The following is a 24,348-nucleotide window of genomic DNA, read 5'->3' as shown; positions in this document are numbered from 1 at the left end:
TCTTTATTTGCACATTATCACAAAAAGACTATAGTCTAAAGATTAAAAAAAACACTAAAGATTTAAAAAAATCACAATCAGAGGAAGTTCACTTGGCCGCCATCCTTTAAATAAGTAATTTTATATTTTGAGCATTTTCATCTTATCTATGTATATCTGTCTTCCTTTTATTTCAGCTCTCACCTATATGAAACGTTTGGAATCCCTTAACATTTCGAAAAATAAACTAAAACGTATACCTCAATTTATATGTGAATGTTCCCGCCTCAATGAATTGAATCTCAGTGAAAATACCGAAATATGGCACATTCCAGAAAGGGTTGCCAATATGCCGTCGCTACAAATGCTGTCAGCTGATAGTAAGTGAAATCATAAAGGTCCAGGTTGGCCTATTAATAAAGAAATCCAAAAAGAAAAAAAAACAGCAAACTTGAGAAACAGCTGATCTTACTGGGTGACCCAAGCATAATCAAAGTTTGCGCTTTGTGGTGTGAAATAGTGTTGCCAATAAAAACAAACAACCATACCCGTTAGCAAGAGGAACTAGTTCGTATTCAGAAAGTCGTCGATTCTCAGCTCTACAGTGACTAGTTCCACTTTACATCCCTTTACAATGTATTTAACTGTTTACTTTAGGAGGCAACCAATTGACACTCCTTCGCTTACTCGAGGACTAGTATTATACTAGTTACAGGTTTACAGTCAAAGACTAGTTACATTAGACTACCCACCTTTCTAGTTCCGTAAGAACTAGTTCAGTACCGTTTTTATGATGATATTAGCAATAAAACACTCATTTATTAATTTGATTTTATTTTTTTTAATTACATATAAGTAAAACCGTACTACTTTCATACTGCAATTTCGGTCGTGTCAGATCCTTCGGTTACAGGTATTGAATCTGGAAATAAATAAATAACAATGATTATAATATTATAGTAAAAAAGAAAATATGTGTCTAATACCTTACCTAAAAGAACATTGCAAAAATTACTAAGAGAATGTAATCCCCTTTTCCATAATTTTCCAGTCATTAATTCACGTTTTATAATAGATGTCATGATCTTGATCTATAAGGAAAATACAATAATATTTATTCAATAGGAAATAAATTATATACATAAGTACTTACATATACATATATCCTAGCATTTGAGTTAAAAATTCATTTGTTTTACATGATACAGATTTTCTTTAATATTTCACAATTTGATGCCACCGCACTTCAAGACGATCACAAAAAGACTGGTTTGTTCCAAACAAAATTCATCTTGCATTCATGGAGAATAACGGATTTTTTATGCAGACCAACCACCAAAACCCGTGTTTTTTTTTTCTTTAAGGTCGCAACAGACTCCTTCTCGTTTACTACAGGATAAAAAGGTAGTCAATTGGTTCGGCTGATATTACTTTAGGATCCAATATGTAACTAGTGCTGAGACTAGCTACATAACATAAAACAAAAACTAGTTTTTGTGGCTGTTGGGAGATAATTTTTAAATATTATTTTCTTCTCTTTTGAAAAAATAAAACCTATTTTTTTCTAGCCAATTGGTTCCTCTTGCATTACTTTAGGGTCAAATAAGTAACTTTTACGGTTTATAACTAGTGCTGGAACTAGTTACATACCATCAATTGGAATTTTCATTGCTAGCGGGTAGCTAATGCGTTGCCAACTACAGTGAAAACAACGTCATGTGGTTTTTGTTTTTAGGCAACACGAAACTCGAACCTAAAGACAAATCATTGATTCTGTCATGGTGCAATAAATAGATAGTCCATTTAGAGCAGCTGATGTCTCTACCAACTGTCAAAGTGAATAATTTCTATTTGAAGTCGATGTGCAATGTTGCCAACCATGTCAAATATTATAAGGAACAATTTGACAGATGGTCGAGACAAAAACAAAGGTTTTTGTTTTAATACATACATCAGAATCCATTATTGCATAATGGATTCTGTCTAGGCCTTTATTTAAATAAGAAAGAATTTTTATTAATTTCACTTTCCTCTTTTTGCAGAATGCTCCTTAATCTACCTACCAGTGGCTTTGGCCAAATTCCTCGATTACTTAAGGATATTTAATAATTCTGCCATAACGCACATACCCATAATCTATGAGAAATTCTATCAGAACTATTTTGAGACTCCCACAAAATCACCACATATGTAAGTGTTTGCATGAATGTTTTTCTTAAAGTTTTTCATGAATATTATGAAATAATTCGTAAAATTTTACATCATTTTATAAATGTTATTTTATGTGTCATAGAAATTAGGCATACTATATTGAAAATGAATCTTTATACAAAATAATATAAATTATGAATACGATACTAAATATACTATTATTACATAGCTATTAAAAATAATTTCCTAAAAATTATGAATACTATTTTTATAATATTATATACGTATAGTATCATAAAAGTTATGCTATAATGTCGTAGAAGTTTCATACAATGAATTATGCCCAATTTCTTACATATCATTTCTGTTATGCAAATTTCATAAAAAATAAGCATTACTTCATATTAATTATGCATAATTGCATATGTATTATGAAATGTTTCATGGAAAATATTATACAGTTTTAATCTATAATTATTACCTTAAAATTACAAACTATTTCCTTAAAATGTTTGTTTAAGAATCATTTCCTATTAATTTAAATTTAATTTCGTCTCATTTCTTTCAGTCCCGTCACCCACAGTGATTTCTTTTGGGTCGTCGAAAAGGAGACATTCAAAAGATTACTACTGCCAATAGGTACCAAAGAAATCTTTCCCGTACCCTCAAAAGAGAATCAAGTTACCCTGTATGATGATTGTTTGAAAACATTGGAGAATTTAAATCGCCTCATGCCATTTTATGAAAATCCTGCATTAAAATATATGCTCCCCGAAAAATGTATGGTCAATCATATACGCAATGGACCCACGGGACGTTGTACTGTGTTTAAATGTTCAAATCCGCTATTTACCACTTATTATTTTATGGTGGTTAAGAGGTAAGTTGGAGATGGGGATTTTTAGGTTGGGAGGAAACCAAATGTTGGCAATTCGTATGATATAGGAAGGCGCCGCTAAGTAGTTTTTGGTTTACACGCTCATTATTTAAATCCTCTGGATGGAAATGTACTATTATACACCTCGGAAATTCTTGCATCATTTCTGATAATTTCTGACTTGTATAACTTTTCTATTAAAACAAGGCGGTGTAAATGCTGTTGGTAACGCCTTCACACCAAAGTGTTGCCAAATAAACAACAATCACATGTCATCAATTTCGCTGTGGTTGGCATCGCTTTAATGCATTCGTGCGGTTTTTGTGTTTTCGGCAACACATAAACATAAAATCGACTATTCTGTCTTAACTATTACTCTGCCAGAAGGATAAGTGGTGTCGAACTATCTTTGATGTGCAGCTATAACACCTTTGAAAGTTTAGCCAGTACTTCTGAATAAAATATACTTCCTATTTGTTAAACACAATTATTTTAATTTATTTTATTCCTTTCAGACGTGGCAGCACCTCTCGCCAGATATTTACCTGCTATTTTTGCACCATGTACTGCGCTAATGTTTGGCTCAATGAAAACAATAAGAAATATTATTGTATCGATTGGGAGATTTATGAAGAGCCAATGGAGTAAAACTGCTGCTGTATATTTTAATAATTTATATTTATTTTATTGAATTATTTTTTTTTAATTTTAAGTTATAATTAAATAGCATATTTACAATTATTTAGCTTTTAAATATTTTCTAAAAGTAAATTAGTTAAATTATTAAAAAAAAACTATTATTATTAGTCTATTATTTTTTTTAATATATATGAAATATATTTAATGACAATTTAAATAATGTGTTAAAACACTTCTAATGTAAACACTTAAAGGCAGTTACAAAACAGATCGACATATTGTTAACTGTGATACCACATAGTTTCATAAGCCAATATTTAGTGTTGCCAACTATTCATAGTCTGCTTGACTAAAGCTCAAGTCATGACACAATGAATAGCTAGTCCATTTAGCGCAGCTGATGTCTCGATTGTCTGTCAAAGTGGGTAATTTCTACTTGAATTCGATGTGCAGTGTTGCCAACCATTTAAAATTTTATAAGGAAAAATTTGACAGATAATCGAGACAACAACAAGGGTTTTTGTTTTGATACATCACCTTATTATTGCATCACGGCTCAAGTCATGATGCAATTATAAGTTTAGTTATCAAAACAAAAACCTTTTATTTGTCTCGATCATCTATAATAAATTACCTTATAATATTTCACATGGTTGGCAACATTGCACATCCAATTCAAGTATAAATTACGCACTTTGACAGTAAATCGAGACATCAGCTGCGCTAAATGGACTACCTATTCATTGTGCCATGACTTGGCTAAAGCTCAAGTTTCCCCATCACACAATAAAATAAACATTTAGCCCAGCTGACTATCCGATTAACTGGCATAGTGTGTAGTTTTTACTTGAATGCGATGTGTAATGTTGCCAACCATGGGAAATATTACTAGATAATGTTTGACAGGTGGTCGAGTAGAAAACAAATGTTTTGGTTTAAATACATCATCTTATAATTAAACATCGTTGCTACTAGCGCAACGACGCAGCTGACTATCCGATTAACTGTCAAGGTGCATAGTTTCTACTTGAATTCGATGTGCAATGTTGCCAACCATGTGAAATATTATAATGAAAAATTTGACAGATGGTCGAGACAAAAACACGCTTAATTACCTTCCACAGAATTACTCAAAAATCTTTAAATTTTCACTGAGGTAATTAAACGGGGTTCACTGTATTGCATCATAGTCTTGCCAGAAAAAAATCACGTGCCGTGGCTTTTTTTGTGGTTGGCATCACCTCCACATTACTTTTTTTTTGGCGTTGGAATTGCTGTTGTTAGTAACGCTTATCAATTCAAGTAGTTAATGACGCCTCTGGCTATCCACATGCTACCAGATGAGTTACACTATGTTTACACCAGGTGACATGAAGAAAATTACTATTTAAATGACATGTTTTATTAAAACACTTCTTATTTAAACATGGCCTTGTTTGAAAGAGACTTTATAATTGACGAAATCCAAACTGATATTTTCTATGTCTCAGATGACTATTTGACTATGTCTCAGACCTATTTATTCTCTTCTTCACTGCTTTTTCCCTGCGTTTTAACTCTAGTATAGCCCATAAACTCTTCCCGTACATGGGTATATTTATCCAGGAGACAATTAATAGCTTTTGGATAATTTGACTGACAATCAATGCCTTTAAGACCCATATGCCAGGCATCAACATAATCTGAATCCATGTTTCGATGAGGCCTGAAAATAAAAAAAGAAAAATTGCATTTTTATAACTTTTCAAAAGAAATTACAAAAATTATTCACAATTTTAGAGATTTTGTGAATTAATTCATAGAATTGTGCATAAGTATATGCTAATATGATTAATTTCTATAAATTATGAACCAATTCATCAAATTATGAATGAAGTGGTTCATTTACAAACTCAAAATTCATTTGACCGGAATTTTCACGATTATCTTCTTTGAACAAATTCCTAGAATTGGACACAATTTTAATGATTTTATGAATTATTTCATAGCATTATGCATAAGTGTGTTCAGATTATGAATTAGTTCTTTAAATTATCAAACACTTCTTTAAACTATGAAGTAATTCTTTAAATTATGAACCATTATTTAAATCATGAGCAATTTCTTTACATTATGAATAATTTCTTTACGTTATGAATAATTTCTTTAAATTATGAATTTCTCATTGAATAACGTACCTCAAAAACCGATACAATATCTCCGCATACAGCCCCTGATGTACGTCGATTTGTGCATTTTCACATATGGCCTTTAGCAGACATTCCCGACCATTTGTCTCCCGTCGATTCATTTGATTTTCAAACCATTGATAAAGAAACAACTGTGGCTCATCTGTTTGATAATTTTCCTTTTCCGATTCTTTAAAAGACCCTAACGAGCCCAAACTTCGTGTATCCCATTTATCCCACCAATATATAGGCTTTGGCGGTAGATTATATTGAAATTGAAAATTAACCGCCATCGCTAGGGTACGCCAATTACGTTTATCCTCCAAATCAATGGGAAATGCAACGCCGATATTGAGCTGGAAAAAAATTAAAAGATAAAGTGTTAGATTAGAACCAGAGTGTTTGCAACAAGATCACGAATTAGATCTCCTGAATGAAGAAGAAAATAGTGATGTTTTCCCCATGGATGGAAAAGCAAACTAAAAATCATGGTACAATTATACAAGGTAGCGTAGCTGTTGGCTTCAAGAAAGCCTTTTAAAAAGCCTGTGGAGGAAACAATTAGCATTGATAAAGAGAAAGAAAAAGTATCCGCTTTAAGAGAGAATAACACAAGAGCTGAATCAACTATATCTGTAGCAGAAAGAGGAAAGTGCTGCATATGGGAATCCAGCTAATATTGAGAAATTAGAAAGAGATGAATTAAGCAGTATTCATTCAGTCAAGATCCGATGAAATAAGCATCTTCATCGATGTAAAAGTCACCGTGTGAAGATCTTGGAAAACTGCCTAGAAAAACTTCTAATGGAGGCTCTATTAAAAATCGGATGTGAAGATTCATGGTTAAAGATAAGAGTTTAAAATCCCACATACAACGCTGAAATGGCACTTATTGTTAAGATTTTATGACGCACACGATGGGAAAACTCGTGACAGATCAAATTATATTATTAGAACAAATAGTTTATTTATAAGAATTGTATGTTTGAAATTAGACTAAGCGAGAGTAGTTAAAGGACAAATGTTTAACAATTAAATCAATTATTTATAACTCTTTTATTTTACAGTAATTTTAATAGAAAATTTGAAATTTCAATTGAATGTATTTTTACGAAATATTGATATCATAAGTACCTATAAACCATTTATTTAGCACATCTTTTTAGCACTTTTGTTAAATTTGTAAACATTTTTTAAACAAAATCTAGCATATTTTCTCAATAAAGTTTTGGCAACACTGTAAAATGTGACCTCATTAACCCTTTGTGCCCCGAATTTTTGTCCGTAATTTTTAAAATATTTTGGACTGTATACACAAATTAGTACTGTACAGATTTGTGTCCTCTTCTCTATATTGAAAAGCTCATAATTTTACCAAGAATTTGAATTTTTAAAAATTTTTCTTTCGATATGTGTTGTCCATAATTATAATCCAAAGATTATATATCTACGAGCTGTATATTAGATATAAGCTCTAAAACATTTTGTTGCCTGTGGGCAACATTGGGCCACAAAGGGTTAATATAATACTAGGATACCAAAATTTTTGCACCACACTCAAATTGCAACAAAAATAATTAGACAACTAGACTTCAATGAACGACCATGAAAAAAATGTCGAAATATGGGAAAGTAATTCTCATTCACTTTCTGTTGACCTATAGATAAGTATTTCAATTTTCATCGGCAGAGATTGTCGAGTGCTGAAGTTAGACAGCGTTGCCAGTTTTTTTCTAACTCAAATCTCCAAATGAAGATATGCTATTCCCCAATATTATTTGTAATCCCAAAAAAATTCTATATATTTTAATTAAACTCTGTTCCAGAACCTAAAAAGAATTTTCAATTAATTGAGATCAATAGCGAGAAATTACTAGATTTTTTATTAATAGTTTAATTTTTTCAGTATGCATATTAAAAAAAATAAAAATAAAACCTACTATAAAAAAATTATAAAAATCATAAGTTTTGTATTGAAATGTTTTACAAATTGACGTGAAGGATGTTTGATAATTGTCTTACCTTATAAACTCCCAAATCTTCAAATATTAAATAACGCTTTTCACGACGATGCTGCCTCCAATGATGTAAATTTATACTTGATGAGGTTGTATTTGACTCCGATTGCTCAGACAAAACCATTGTTGACAGAAATAACACATTTATAATATATAATATTCTGGAATAACAAAAGAAGAAAAATGTAATAAATAATTTTTTTTATTGTCACACACTCTTCGAATTTTTAAATAAATTTTTTGTATAGAAAGTAGGCTAGGTAATTTTTTAATAAATTTTCCCAAGGTGTATTTAATAAGGTGTAAGTGACAATCATATGGTTTCAAACTTTTTTCTTTATTGTTTGTAAAGCAAATTGTCAAAAAAAAAATTTCAATATTACATTTCGAATTCAAAAATGGTCTTTAAATTTAGGCTGTTTTAATAATAAAAATTCAAGAAAACAACAATTATAGAGGCGGTCGGAAAGGAAACCTAGGCTTAAATCAGTTATAACACCGTTCGCCGATTGGTCCACATATTTTATGTTATGTGTGGATATCTGTCCATTAATCCCAGCTACTCATAAAACGGAGGAGATTATATTAGCCTATATTGGAATCGGCCCTTTGGTGCTTGTCACAATCCTAGGCGGAGTTAAATACGCCTATGGAAAGATTTTGTACGGTCGACACAATTTCCATGATTTAGTCTGTGGGTGGGGATTTATGTCCCTTGAATTTTCTTTAAGAAGGCAAGATTTGAAGCCACTCCATAGAAAAACCAGTAAGGAAAGTAGTAAAGTCGGATGGGGCCGACCACTACCCTTCACCACTATGGGTATATAAAACAGGACTATTAACATGAACTTGGACGAACTAAAATATGTGATACTTATCTAAATCTGAATTGCCTTAGATCAATCCATAAACAAGTCATTCGTTTGTTACAATGGGACAAAATTATATAAATCGACTTCAAACAAAGCATTAGGACATCCGTTGGGCTATGTATGTACTTCTAGAAAACGCAACTACGTTATTATATGCTCAATTTTGGAAATTGTTCAAAATTTCATGTCAATCTGACAAACATGAGGAGTTTGAAGCCCAATTTACTTAACATCGGGCGTAAATATACATATATGGAATCTATATCCAAATATGAATCGATTTCAACGAAACTTGTCACGGGTTAGGATATACTAATTTCAGAACGTTTTGTTCCTATCAGCCTATTGGTTCCTTGGTGCGTCAATTACTTAAAATCAATCTATAATAAAAGGGAGCTATATCTAAATCTCAACCGATTTTCACGAAACTTTGCACACATCATTCTGGACTAAATTCAGTACGCTATGCCAAATTTTGTGAATATCGAAAGACATATATTTACTATGATGCACCATTTACATTAAATCGGACGAAATTATATATGGGAGCTATATCTAAATCTGAACCGATTTTCACGAAACTTGGCAGACATCACTCTAGGCTCAATTCATTACGTTATGCCAAATTTCGTGCAAATCGAAGGATATATATGGACTTTGGTGCACCATTTACATGAAATCGGACGAAACTATATATGGGAGCTATATCTAAATCTGGACCGATTTTCACGAAGCTTGGCACACATCATTCTGCGCCTAATTCAGTACTCTGTGCCAAATTTCGTGCAAATCGAAGGATATATAGGGACTTTGGTGCACCATTTACATGAAATCGGACGAAACTATATATGGGAGCTATATCTAAAGTTGGACCGATTTTCACGAAACTTGGCACACATCATTCTGCGCCTAATTCAGTACTCTGTGCCAAATTTCATGCAAATCGAAAGATATAGAGGGACTTTGGTACCCCATTTACCTTAAATCGGACGAAACTATATATGGGAGTTATATCTAAATCTGAATCGATTTTCTCGAAACTTGGCACACATCATTCTGGACCTAATTCATTACTCTGTGCCAAATTTCATGCAAATCGAAAGATATATAGGGACTTTGGTGCCGATATCGAGCGGAAATATATATGGGAGCTATATCTAAATCTGAACCGATTTTTCCCAATTTCAATTGGGTTCGTCCTTGGGCCAAATAAGTGACCTATGTTAAATTTCATCCAATTCGGATTATAAATGCGACCTGTACTTTGTTTACAATTTTACATCGACAGACGGACGGACATGCATAAATCGACTCAGAAAGTGATTCTATGCATATTCTCAAAAGGATCCATGTGTCTATCTCGTTTCCTTTTGCCTGTTACAAACATATGTACAAAGACATAATACCCTGTACCACAGAGTGGTGAAGGGTATAAAAAACCTCTTAACATGCTCATTAAATGTTTTATTTTAAATTTTGCATTTACTTGAAGTTTAATTTTTATGCTTCATTTAATTTGCATAATATTATTATTTATTAAACAAATTTTTATTTAATAATAAACAAGTATGGAAAATTTTCTATTTTTTAAGTTCTTCAATCAAGAGTATTTTTATTCAAAAAAAAAAAAAAAAACTGTAATATTTTTTTTAAACAAAATATTTTTTTCTTTACGTACACAATTTTCATTATTTTTCACAATCTGTTTTTCTATTTTTTTCACTCAATATGTATCACTTTCCGTTATGTTTATCCAATTACTCTGATGTGTCAATAAAGACTGTTTTCTTATCGTCAACTCAAACTTGCAAAGTAAAATTTTTGAAACCCCTTTTAATGCGTGAGAACAATTAATACCTTATAAAACTTATTATCGTGATATTTAGCTGCTCTTGTCATGTCAATTAGTAGGACCTGCGAAATTTTATTCACGCGCACCACACGTCACAGATCATTAACATACGATTAACAACTATCATGGAATTTATGTGAACAAAAAATTAAAATAGATGGAATAGATGGTTTTCAATATTTACAAACAATTTACAGAAATGTAAACGACCAGGTTATACCCTACATCATTACGAACGGTTGTAATTATAAAGGACACACCTATAAATATTCCAAAAAAGCTGTTATAAAATATTCAGAGACTCCGTATAAAGCCAGATCTATTGCTATATACACATTATTTTTGTTTTTAGTTTGAAATGTGTGACCATGAACCAAAACCCTCGTATAGTAACGTGATATTAAATTTCCATTTTTTTTTATAAAAAAGAAAAACAATTAAAAAACAAAATTTTCCTAAGTCCTAAATGATGTGCAAATTAAACAATCTCGCCTAAAGCGCCAGTGGCAAACTAAAAAAAAAGTTAGTTATTTTTAACTTGGCAAAATAAAAAAAAAAATCACATGACATTGCATACCCTACAACACTATATATGAAGACTGCCTTTAAATAGGGTTAGGTGAAAAAGAGAAGAAACAACATACACTTAAGCGAACCCTAGTTTGTCCATCTAAAATATAACGTACAATTTTAGATTATAAGTGCTAGGAATAATCGGAATTTTCCGAAAGGTTGAAGCAAAGTCGAATATAAGTTTTTCTTAATGAAATTCACTTCAGAAATACGTATAAAAATCGTATTCACTGATTTTGATTTTAATTTTTGATCAAATGTGTGTAGGGTATCATACAATCGTCTTCAATAGTTCTTATTTTTCACTTTTATTGTTTTTGTTTTAAAAGTTATAACATTTTTCAATTTAATGCCACATATCTTACATTGTTCCCATAAAAACAAATCAACACCTTGATATGCCGTTAATTATTTATTGCCGTTAAAAATGTTGTGGCACGCTTAGTACGGTTAAAAATGTTTGGATTTTATTATATCTATATTTTGATTCCGTTTTTATTTATAAATTGTGTGAAATGTGTCAGATATTTGGTTTCAACTGGATTTTGAATCATTAATTTTAAACGTCACAAATGGTGTGATATTTTACACATAAGAACTCGATTTTGTGTTTTAAAATGATTCACTTTCACTCTTGAAAAATTTTGATGACGATGGGTGCTAAGCGCCAATGGGCTAGCATTTATATTTAAAAAAATGGCACGTAATTGTGTGGATGTTCCATAAAAAGAATATACATGTATAATTACTGCGATTATTCCTGGCTTTTTTTGCAATAACAAAAAAAAAACGGCTCCTCTTCCCTTTTCTAAGGATTTTTTTAACGAAAAAAAATTGTCCTTTGACATCCATATAATTTAAAAAATAATTTTGAATTCATAAATGAAAATATAAATTTTATTACAGTTTTTAAATTTTTGTATTAAAAAGTGGGCTCCAATTCATTTTATAATTATAAATGTTTAAAAATTCCTGTATAAGTGTGAAATGTCTAGAGAAAGAATCTTATTCACGCCTCAAGGTATGCTTCAACTTTTGTAGAGTACACTAACACAATATATATAAAGAAACCTCTATGAAACACCCTGTCATTTATAAAAGCAAACCGTCTTACACTGGGTACATCACCATTTTAAATGTATAAGACTTCTATTTTTGTTTGTACAGTACAAAATCGATACCATTTAAAAATGGTAGGTGTGTACTCTATAATACGCCAGAATTACTATATTATTATTAATTGAGAAATGAATGTTTAAATGCTAATTCTTCTAGAACATTCCTAGAAATGCAAGATGAGAAATTTGTTTTCGTATTGTTTTGGTGAAATTGTTGTAGAAGAATATTTAAGATATATTATTACCAGTAAGGAAAGTAGTAAAGTCGGACTGGGCAAACTATATGATACCCTTCACCACTTTGGGTATATTCTACATATGTATTCTAAAAGACGTTGCCTTTTCGAAGAAACATTGACATGAAATCAAACAAACTTAAATATGTGATTTTTACCTATCTATATCTAAACCGACTAACATCAATCCCTACACATGTCATCCTGCAACATATGCTAAATTTTGTAAATCGATTTAAAGCAAACTTGACACACGTTATTCGCTATAATGCACTGTTTAAAATTTAATCTCAATCAAACACCCATTGATTAGTTGGTGTACAATAGACATCTGCATGAATGTACTCGTACAATGAATCCACATCCACATTCATGGATGTTAAGTCGTATTCAGAGTACACAACAACATTTAATGAGTGCAATACATATGCACTTTTTTGGGACTTAAAGACTTTTCATTTGTTCTTTATGTTTTTGTGGACGTTTTTTCTTACAAATTGTCTCTCATATTTGCATATTTTTTAATAATGAAGATATCGAAATTCTGATTGGACACAAATTCGTTTCAAAGGATTTAGAATTATTTGAAGGGTTCATATTTTTTAATTTTTTGCATATTTGCATATTTTGCATATGCACGAGATATGCAAAAAATATGCAAAATATGCAAAAAATATGCAAAATATGCAAAAAATGCAAAATATATGCAAAATATGCAAAAAATATGCAAAATATGCAAAATATATGCAAAATATGCAAAATATGCTAGGTCGATATGCAATAAATATGCAAAATATATGCATAAAATATGCAAAATATAGGCCAAATATGCAAAAATATGCAAAATATATGCTAAAATATGCAAAAATATGCAAAAATATGCAAAATATGCAAACATATGCAAACATATGCAAAAATATGCAAAATATATGCACAATATGCAAAATATATGCAAAATATGCAAACATATGCAAAATATGCAAACATATGCAAAATATATGCAAAATATGCAAAAATATGCATAATATGCATAATATGCAAACATATGCAAAATATGCAAAATATATGCAAAATATATGCAAAATATGCAAACATATGCAAAATATGCAAAAATATATGCACAATATGCAAACATATGCAAAAATAAGCAAAATATATGCACAATATGCAAAATATATGCAAAATATATGCAAAATATGCAAAATATGCAAACATATGCAAAATATGCAAAATATATGCAAAATATGCAAAAATATGCATAATATGCATAATATGCAAACATATGCAAAATATGCAAAATATATGCAAAATATATGCAAAATATGCAAACATATGCAAAATATGCAAAAATATATGCACAATATGCAAACATATGCAAAATATGCAAAAATATGCAAACATATGCAAAATATATGCAAAATATGCAAAATATATGCAAAATATGCAAACATATGCAAAATATGCAAACATATGCAAACATATGCAAAATATGCAAAAATATGCAAAATATATGCAAAATATGCAAACATATGCAAAATATGCAAACATATGCAAAAATATGCAAAATATGCAAAATATATGCACAATATGCAAACATATGCAAAATATGCAAAAATATGCAAAATATGCAAACATATGCAAAAATATGCAAAATATATGCAAAATATGCAAAAAAAATATGCACGGTGTGCTAGGTCGATATGCGAAAAATATGCAAAAAATATGAAAAATATTGGCAAAAATATGCAAAATATGAGCAACATATTTCACATATGCAATTATTTTAATCAAAAAAAACAAAAAAAAAAGATTTTTCATGGTAGTTTTCGAATTTGTGTGCTTTCTTTATTTTTAACCTATAGAAATCTAATTTTGTATGTATGCGTTTCATGGTTCAACTGTTAGATTTTTGGGGCATTATGAAAAATTTGCTAAATATACATATGTATAAAACATGCAAACATATTTAACCGTTATATGGCGATATACTAAAACGTGGACCGATATATCCCATTTCCAATACCAAACATCCTAGGAGTAATAATAATATATGTGCAAAATTTCAAAGTTCTATCTTTAATAGTGCGACCTAGCATACCGTGCATATTTTTTGCATAATTTGCATATTTTTGCATATGTTTGCATATGTTTGCATATTTTTGCATATTTTGCATATTTTGCATATTTTTCATATTTTTGCATATTTTGCATATTTTTGCATATATTGCATATTTTGCATATTTTGCATATGTTTGCATATGTTTGCATATTTTGCATATGTTTGCATATTTTGCATATGTTTGCATATTTTGCATATGTTTGCATATTTTTGCATATTTTGCATATTTTTGCATATTTTGCATATGTTTGCATATTTTGCATATATTTTGCATATTTTTGCATATTTTGCATATGTTTGCATATTTTTGCATATTTTGCATATTTTTGCATATTTTGCATATGTTTGCATTTTTTTGCATATTTTGCATATTTTTCATATTTTTGCATATTTTGCATATTTTTGCATATTTTGCATATGTTTGCATATTTTGCATATGTTTGCATATTTTTGCATATTTTGCATATTTTTGCATATTTTGCATATGTTTGCATATTTTGCATATATTTTGCATATTTTTGCATATTTTGCATATGTTTGCATATTTTGCATATGTTTGCATATTTTTGCATATTTTGCATATGTCTTGCATATTTTGCATATTTTTGCATATTTTGCATATTTTGCATATTTTTGCATATTTGCATATGTTTGCATATTTTTGCATATTTTTGCATATTTTGCATATGTTTGCATATTTTTGCATATTTTGCATATTTTTGCATATTTTTGCATATTTTGCATATGTTTTGCATATTTTGCATATATTTTGCATATATTTTGCATATTTTTGCATATTTTGCATATGTTTGCATATTTTTGCATATTTTGCATATTTTTGCATATTTTGCATATGTTTGCATATTTTGCATATGTTTGCATATTTTGCATATATTTTGCATATTTTTGCATATTTTGCGTATGTTTGCATATTTTGCATATGTTTGCATATTTTTGCATATTTTGCATATTTTTGCATATTTTGCATATGTTTGCATATTTTGCATATATTTTGCATATTTTTGCATATTTTGCATATTTTTGCATATTTTGCATATCGACAATGCATATTTTGTATATTTTTTGCATATATTTAACGCATATCGACCTAGCATACCGTGCATATTTTCATATTTTGCATATTTTTGCATATTTTGCATATTTTTTGCATATTTTGCATATTTTTTGCATATTTTGCATATTTTTTGCATATTTTTTGCATATATTTTGCATATTTTTTGCATATATTTTGCATATTTTTTGCATATTTTTGACATGACCCCAAATATCGATCAATTAAAGCATGAAACGCCTAAATACAAAATTTGAGTCCAATCGGATAAAGCATAAAAAATATGCAAAAATCCGAGGTCTACTCATTACATTTCTTAATAAATTTGTACTTTTGTTGATTTTTTACATGATAATATTATTAAGTAGAGTAGAGATTGTTTATTAAAAAATATGAATAAAAATAATTAAAACGTCCTTAAGTTCGACAGGGCCGACCTTTTTATACTCACCGCCGCGAGGTGAACAGTCAAATTTTAAATATTGTTTTTTTATTAATTTAAGTTTGTTATGAATTAATTTTTTTACGTTGTATTTATTTTCTGTTCATATTAATGTTTTAGATTCTAATATGAATTAAAATGAAATACGTTTTTTTTCATTAATTTAAGTTTGTTATGTATTGAATTGTTTTTTACGTTGTATTTATTTTTGTTTATATTAAATAAAAATAATTAAAAACTTTAAAAAAATAATAAGTAAAAGTTACTTCAAGATTCCACTATCACTAAAACCATCGACGAAAGCAATAACGGGATTGGGGGATATATAACCAGTAAGGAAAGTAGGAAAGACGGACGGGGCCGACTATATGATACCTTTTTGGGTATATTCAACAGATGAATCCTAACAGATGTCGCATTTTTGAAGGACCAGTAAAATGAAATTTGATCCATAAACATGTCATTCTGCAACCTATACTAAATCATATCAATCGGACACCCCTTGAATATTTGGATAAATATCTGATAAACTTGAGGAGTTTGGTGCATCATTTACCTAAAATCGGACGAAAATATATATGGGGGCTATATCTAAATCTGAACCGATTTTCACGAAACTTAACACACATTATTCTAGACCGATTTTAATAGAGTTCGTCCTTGGGCCAAATTAGTGACCTATGCCAAATTTCATCCAATTAGGATCATACATGTGACCTGTACTTTGTTTACAATTTGACATGGACAGACGGACGGGCATGCATAAATCGACTTAGAAAGTGATTCTATGCATATACTAAAAAGGAACCATGTGTCTATCTAGTTTCCTTTTGCCTGTTACAAATATATGCACAAAGACATAATACCCTGTACCACAGTGTGGTGAAGGGTATAAAAAATTGGCTTTGCATATAAGGGGGCCAATATTGATTACTTCTCGGCAGGATATACTTAATGTGGACTGATAAAGGCCATTTTGGAACGTAACGGTTTAGTTTTGTATCTCGACACCCCCGAAGGTAGTAATATTACAACAGAAGTCTTAACATATTATAGGTTATGAACTGACAAGTTGTAGTACTGAATATCCCCCACACTATGGGGTATCCAATTCGAACCCAAATTAAAACGAATTTAAAAAAAGTGCGTTTAAAAACATCTAAATATTGAAAAAAGAAAAGTTCTGCTATATAGTGGATACATTACTAGATATTCATAAATTTTGTCCTTATTAAGAATATATATACCTTATATGGGCGGAAATGACTATATCGATGAGTTACAAAAAAAAAAAAAAAAAAAAAAACATAACATAACATAACATACCCTTCATACTTTTGTGGATGGTGTAAAAACCAAAATATCTCGTCAATTAATTCGGGTAATTCGAATATTACTGTATAATTCGACACACTCATTGTGTAAAACATGTTCGTGTACGAACTTGCCGCATTTGTTCAAACTTTGTGTGTTACAACATACATTCATACCGAAGTAAACATACACAATAAATACCGGTTCGTCGAGTCTGAAACGTGGATTGTATGAATCAAACGAATACACAACAAATTCGAAACTCTCATACCTGAAGCAATTCATATTTGTTGTACCCTCACTCGGACTTCATTTCAAACAAATTTATAGACTTCATTTCAAACATATATGGAAGCTAATTTAATTTATATTAACTTCAGTACGAATACCATTTACTTAAAATCGAAGCCATTTTCACTTTGTGTGATTCAGTACACTATATCAAAATCTAAAGATATAGGGGGCTTTGATGCTGCATTTACATAAAATGGGATGAAAATAAATATGGGAGCTATATCTAAATCAGAACAGATTTTAACGAAACTTAGCACACGTCATTCTAGACTTAATTGAGTACGCTATGCCAAAATTCGTGCAAATCAAAAGATTTTCAGGGACATTGGTGCACCATTTACCTAAAATCGGGCGAATCTATATATGGGAGCTATAACTAAATCTGAACCGATTTTCCCGAAATTCAGCACGCCTCATTGTCGACTTAATTTAGTACGCTATGCCAAAATTCGTGCAAATCTAATGATTTTCAGGGACTTTGGTGCACCATTTACCTAAAATAGGACGAAAATATATATGGGAGCTATATCTAAATCTGAACCGATTTTCTCCAATTTCAATAGGGTTTGTCCTTGGGCCAAACCAATGTGCTGTGCCAAATTTCATCCAATTCGGATCATAAATGCGACCTGTACTTTGCTCACAATATACATGGACGGGCGGACATGCATAAATCGACATATTCTCAAAAGGAAGCATGTGTCTATCTTGTTTCCTTTTGCCTGTTACAAACATATGCACAAAGACATAATCCCCTGTACCACAGTGTCGTGATTTAGGATTTAGTTAACACCGTGGAAATAATATCAAGGATCGTCAGCTGTTATTTGTTTACGTATTTCTTACTGCTTTCATAATAGGTTCGTTCGTTTATGTTACTGGGAAACATTTTTTTGGATGTTCTTATATCCGTGGTTTACTGTACCAAATTGCAACCCATTACATTGCACATTTACGTGCCGAAAATACCAATGTACCGAAAACCAATACCAAACATTCTAGATGTAGTAGGAATATCTATTTTCAATATTGAGAGCTCTAACGTGATTCCGACTTCGAACTTTGTTTTGATCATATATATAGTTCATTTTTTTACACTTTTTTCTAAAAAAAATATTCTGGCGCTTACTTTTTTACTCAGGCGCTCAACATACGACCACGGAGTTGAGATTTTGAGACTTTGAATCTGCATAGCGATGTATTTTCTGCAAACCGCCCAAAGGCGGGTTTATTAGCAATAGTTTGCCATAATCGATTTGGCAATCAATGTACAATGCAATGGACTCGACTTTCTGAACTTCTGACTCTCTACACATTCTAAAACTTTTACGTATTAATAAAGCGAAATGTCCAAAACGACAACACAGTTTAGAAAGCTATGTTATTTGGTAACATTTGTGTTGCTCTGGAAACCTGGAATAATTTTGATTTATTGCAAACATTTCGATCATTAAGTTCATCTCGAAAGAGAAAAAAACTGACTTAATTAACTATATTACATTATGAGGTATTTAAATCGGAGCCTAGAAAAATAATATATTTTGAACTGCAAATGTCAAGCCGAAGATGAATTTATCAAAGTCGATCTATAATACCCTTTTTAAATTGTACTAAAGCCTATAACTATTGCCTACTTTTAGGCTGATGAATTTTGATATACATATCGCTCATTTGCTACAGGCATAACTAAAAAAAAAAAACATTTTGCAGAAAATGCGTTTTAAGTTTTCAATTTACGCACACTTTATATGGGATAGAGGAACTTTCACAGCTTCTCAATTACAGTGTGTAAGAGATATTCATATGAATTTATTATAGCGAACAATCGTGCATCATTGACTCGAGAATCACATTTTTTAGCTATACCTGTCTTGCAGCTACTACTATGGTTCTATTCATGGCACTATAAATAGGTAGTCCATTTAGAGCAGCTGATGTCTTGATTAACTGTCAAAGTGCGTAATTTGTACTTGAATTCGTTGTGCAGTGGTGCCAACCATTTGAAATATTATATGGAAAAAATTGACAGATAATCGAAACAAAAGCAAAGGTTTTTGTTTTGATACATCACCTTATTATTGCATTATGGGTAGTACCATGCAACAATAAATAAGTAGTCCATTTAGCGCAGCTGATGTCTCGATTAACTGTCAAAGTGTGTAATTTCTACACGAATTCGATGTGCAATGTTGCCAACCATGTGAATTATTATAAGGAAAATTTTAACAGATAGTCGAGACAAAAACAAAGGTTTATGTTGTGCTACATCACCTTATTATTCCATCATGTTGCCAACCACGTCAAATATTATTAGGAAAAATTTGACAGAAGGTCAAGACCATGGCACAATACAGAGGTAGTCCATTTAGCGCAGCTGATGTCTTGATTAACTGTCAAAGTGGGTAATTTCTACTTGAATTCGATGTGCAGTGTTGCCAACAGTGTGAAATATTATATGGAAAAATTTAACAGATGGTCGAGACAAAAACAAAGGTTTTTATTTTAATACATCACCTTATTATTGCATCATGGTTTGCACTTTTATACCTGCGTTCCATTCCCGAATTTTCAGTGTATTGCTGGACTATCAGATCGATTTAGAGATTTAACTCTTTTACTAGTTTTACTATTACAAAAGTATGAATATACAGTTTACTTTCTTTAAATTTGATATGTTGTCTTAATTAGGTTTTATATCGGCTAAGGATATCGTATAGGTATCTACTTAAACTGTATATTTTTCAAAGAATTCCATACTAAAATAGAATTTTAGATCTTGTAAATCGAAAAAAATAATTCTAGAGGTCCGCGATCTTAATTTTTAATTATTAAAAAAATGAACGTAATTAATTGTTTAGTTAATTAAAAATTGGAAATTTAATATCGACACATTTATTTTAAAACCATATGATTGTCACTTAGACCTTATTAAGCGGTGTACACACTATCATTTTTGAATGACACTCTTGCTGAAATATCGGTTTGCTTGCCAGTGTAGCCGTTAATTTCTCTCAGTCATCAGGCAACCACAAAAAAATTTACGGTTGCGTGACATTCAGATGATGGATGCTTGTTGGTTCGATAATGTGAACATAAAAAACGACAGTCAGACAATAAATTTCAACAATAACATGGACTCCGAAAACGAATTTTTAAAAGAATTCCTCTGTTGCTATGAAATGCAACGATGTCTCTGGGACATAACCAGTCCAGAGTACATGTCACGCGACATTAAAATGAAATCGTATGGAGAACTGCTACATAAATTGAAAAAGTATAAAAAAATTGTACTGTGGACGACGTGAAAAAGAAAATCAACACAATTCGTTCGTCCTACAGAAGGGAACTCAAAAAAAAAATAAATAAAGCAGTCTGAAACTTCTGGAGCGGACAATATTTACCAGGCGAAGATTTGGTGGTTTGAGTCGTGCAAGTTTCTCCAGAGCTATGAGAAACCAACCGAGAGCATATCAACACTGAGGAGCTGGTTCAGGGACTACGCCTGCAGTTAGCCAAGAACAAGAAACATGTCAACAATGGCTATCGCCTGGAGAAATAAATGCGCTACAGCCGTACGAAGAAAATGCTTTTGGAATTCACCGCTGCCGATCGTATCTACTTCGATAAGTCCATCAATTTGGCTGCCTGCATGAAGAAGAATTTCCAAGATGAACTTGAATCGGACTTCAGAACCAAAGCCGAAGAGGGACGTATGGAAATCAACAACTGGATTGCCAATATAACACGCAACGAAATCCCCGAAATGTAAAATCCCTGTGATGTTACCACCGACAGTCAAATGGTTTTGGTTAATGCTGCCTATTTCAAGGTTCAATGGTCGGATAAATTCGATGCCAAAGATAAAAACCAGGGGATTTTTATACCACCCCTAGCCAGTATTCTTTCGTACCCATGAGGCATAAGCGTGGAGAATTTGGAATTGGTACCGATTCTACGCAAATTGGGCATCGAGCATCCCGCCCACTTGAGTGGCTTCTCCACGGAAACAAGCCTGATGTTTGGTGATGCCAAACATGTTGCCAAAATCAAGGTTGATGAGGAGGGCAGTACTGCTGCAGCAGCCACAGTTGTTTTCAGTTTCCGTTCAGCACGTCCCGCCGAACCAACCAAATTCGAAGGTATTAATCTATTTATGTTCCTGATCTATGATAATACCGCCAAGGCTGTACTCTTCACTGGCATTTATCGTGATCCCAAAACAAAAAAGTAGACAGGCAAGGAGATTCTTTCACATTTCTCTACCCTAGGACATTTTTACTCGTCTCGTTTCCATTCTATTTGTTTGTTTTATGATCCGAATGACAATTTTGAAAAAAAAAAAAAAATTGTGAGACCGAGATTTCATTAAGATACCAATAAAATTCAAAGCCTATTTTTGATTATTATTATTAAAATTTCACATCCAATTTTTTATCATCCATTTTGTATTAATATATTTTTTTATACGGCGTCTGATTAGCACAATTTATAAATTTGAATGTCGGTTTGAAAAAAGGCATGAATGATAATATGACCGCTACAAACAACACAACAAAACTGTAACAACCGATAAGTTATCGAAACTGTCACTCAAAAACGATAGTGTGTACACCGCTTTAGATTTGGATTTTAATTTTTATTTGACGCAACTCTGGAAATAAAATAAAACCGTAGACGCCACTAAATCAATGTTATGGATTTTAGTTTCAACTTCGTAAAAATATACTCATTTGTAATAGTAGGATTGAAAACGGGCGCAGTGATTAACCGTAACATGATGCTATATTGACGGCGGTTACAATTTAAACAGTTAATAACATTCCATCCCATTGTCTAATACATATCCTCTATTATAATAAATGTATATTGCAGGTATTTATTTTAAGAATTTATTTAGCCTTAATTTATATTTTTTCCTATAATATTTAATAATTTCATTATAAACAAACAGTCTTTTATGTAGCTTTTATTAATACAACTCGATAACAGGTACATTATTTTACTGTAGTATAGCCCATATATTCCTCACGAACATGGGTATATTTATCCAGTAGGCAATTGGTGGCTTTTGGATAATTCGATTGACAATCGACACCTTTGAGACCCATATGCCAGGCATCAACATAATATGAGTCCAAGTTTCGATGGGGTCTGGAAAAGGAGAGAAATAAAAAAGTATTTCAATTAAAAGGTTTAAATGTTTGTCACAATTAGTAAAAATTGTATTCTGTTATCTTAAACCTCAACTTATAACCAGATATAAAAATAATACTACGCTTCTGTGCAGACCATAGTTTGATGTCATTCCTTACCTTAAAAATCGATACAACAGTTCGGCATACAATCCCTGATGTACATCGATTTGGGCATTTTCACATATTGCCTTCAGCAGACACTCTCGACCATTTCCACCATGTCGATGCATAAGATTCTCAGCAAATGTATAGAGAAACAGTTGTGCCTCATCTGTTTGAAATTCATCTTCTGAATATGTCAAGGGTCCCAGATTACCATTTAAATTACGTTTATCCCATTTATCCCACCAATAGATGGGTTTTGGTGGCAGCCCATATTGATAATGGAAATTATACAACATAACCAATTGACGCCACGGCCGACTATTATACGTTAAGCCAGTGGGTATAATCGACAATTCCATTGTAAATATGTTAAATAAATCCTCATAAAACAGCTCTAATGTAAATGCCGTTTAAGTTTTTAATATGACAATAATAAACCATAGAACCCTATATTTAATAAAAATTTAAAAGAGGGTTTTTGGCAATGACTTCTAAATCTATTATATTTTGTAAGACTAGAAACACATATTCTAAGCCTTCTAAATTGACTCGACTTCTAAACCGAGGTAATAAATCTTAGCTGCTAGAATTCTATTAAAATGATATTAAGTCAATCAGCTGATATTTGTTTATGTATACATATACATCCCTAATTCTATGTAGTTGGCAACTATTATATCAAAGTACAAATTTCACACATAACGCGTTGCCATATTTGTACTTTTCGGAAAATGTGATGCTTTTTTTGTTACAAAAACAGTGTTGTATTTGATATTATTTCGAGCATTGCACAGAATTTCGAGCAAATCGAGGTAATGAGTGAATTTAATTTTGGACTATACAATTTACACTAAAAAAGTTATAGCTAATATAAAAATTATGGACCGTTTACATAGCTTATGGATAGTTAATAAAAGAAATCAACTCCGTCGGCATAAAGTGAACGTAAACACATTAATTATTAAAGGATACATATCTAATTTTATTATTATTTTTTTAACGAAGAACTTAATAACAACCTACCTTTGCCGTTCCCGAATGTGTAAATATAAGATATCTCTTTTTGCGCCGATGCTCCCGCCAATGCGTCAAATTATGTACTGGTACCTGATAATCATCTGTTTCAAATGCAAGAATATCAATTGGTAATATGGTCATGTAGAATAGATATAGAATTCTGCAAGTAAAATATATAGAACCATTATTTACATATTAAAATTGCTTCAAAGTCTTAATATGATAATTTAAATGACAAAAAAAAAACAAATTATTTCTTTAACATTACGATTGATGTAAATGTAGGATTACTCTTATTCAATTGTTG

At 31.0% G+C, this 24,348-nt stretch overlaps 3 protein-coding genes and 1 pseudogene across 3 annotated transcripts; 2 read left to right on the top strand and 2 right to left on the bottom strand.

The window, feature by feature from the left end:
• The first annotated feature begins 171 nt into the window (after positions 1 to 171).
• Positions 172 to 3,655, top strand: LOC133323368 (uncharacterized). Its single transcript, XM_061532302.1, has 4 exons — positions 172 to 359; positions 2,022 to 2,169; positions 2,699 to 3,010; positions 3,523 to 3,655. Exons 1-4 carry the CDS (start codon positions 188 to 190, stop codon positions 3,653 to 3,655), a joined length of 765 nt encoding a protein of 254 aa, XP_061388286.1. The 5' UTR covers positions 172 to 187.
• A 1,506-nt stretch (positions 3,656 to 5,161) lies between these two features.
• On the bottom strand, positions 5,162 to 7,956 carry LOC133323367 (uncharacterized). The gene is made up of 4 exons (XM_061532301.1): positions 7,837 to 7,956; positions 5,824 to 6,170; positions 5,539 to 5,589; positions 5,162 to 5,351 (listed from the first exon to the last, which is right to left on the bottom strand). Exons 1-4 carry the CDS (start codon positions 7,954 to 7,956, stop codon positions 5,162 to 5,164), a joined length of 708 nt encoding a protein of 235 aa, XP_061388285.1.
• Positions 7,957 to 20,855: 12,899 nt separating this feature from the next.
• LOC133323366 (serine protease inhibitor 88Ea-like) lies at positions 20,856 to 21,955 on the top strand (annotated as a pseudogene).
• Positions 21,956 to 22,718: 763 nt separating this feature from the next.
• Positions 22,719 to 23,383, bottom strand: LOC133323369 (uncharacterized). Its single transcript, XM_061532303.1, has 2 exons — positions 23,037 to 23,383; positions 22,719 to 22,875 (listed from the first exon to the last, which is right to left on the bottom strand). Exons 1-2 carry the CDS (start codon positions 23,381 to 23,383, stop codon positions 22,719 to 22,721), a joined length of 504 nt encoding a protein of 167 aa, XP_061388287.1.
• Positions 23,384 to 24,348: the final 965 nt, after the last annotated feature.

Source organism: Musca vetustissima, unplaced genomic scaffold, assembly GCF_032173495.1.
Source record: "Musca vetustissima isolate MV318-11 ecotype Yass unplaced genomic scaffold, APGP_CSIRO_Mvet_v1 utg119148, whole genome shotgun sequence".
NCBI lineage: Eukaryota > Metazoa > Arthropoda > Insecta > Diptera > Muscidae > Musca > Musca vetustissima.
The sequence above is the reverse complement of the archived record's forward strand: the minus strand, read 5'-3'. Positions and strand labels throughout refer to the sequence as shown.

Coding starts and splice junctions, on each gene's coding strand:
- LOC133323368 (XM_061532302.1), top strand. CDS start 188: ATGAAACGTTTGGAATCCCTTAACATTTCGAAAAATAAACTAAAACGT. Junction 2,170..2,698: donor CCCACAAAATCACCACATAT/GTAAGTGTTTGC, acceptor CATTTCTTTCAG/TCCCGTCACCCACAGTGATT. Junction 3,011..3,522: donor TATTTTATGGTGGTTAAGAG/GTAAGTTGGAGA, acceptor TATTCCTTTCAG/ACGTGGCAGCACCTCTCGCC.
- LOC133323367 (XM_061532301.1), bottom strand. CDS start 7,956: ATGGTTTTGTCTGAGCAATCGGAGTCAAATACAACCTCATCAAGTATA. Junction 6,171..7,836: donor AAGATTTGGGAGTTTATAAG/GTAAGACAATTA, acceptor ATTTTTTTCCAG/CTCAATATCGGCGTTGCATT. Junction 5,352..5,538: donor TCCGGTCAAATGAATTTTGA/GTTTGTAAATGA, acceptor TTTTATTTTCAG/GCCTCATCGAAACATGGATT.
- LOC133323369 (XM_061532303.1), bottom strand. CDS start 23,383: ATGGAATTGTCGATTATACCCACTGGCTTAACGTATAATAGTCGGCCG. Junction 22,876..23,036: donor CTGTTGTATCGATTTTTAAG/GTAAGGAATGAC, acceptor CTCCTTTTCCAG/ACCCCATCGAAACTTGGACT.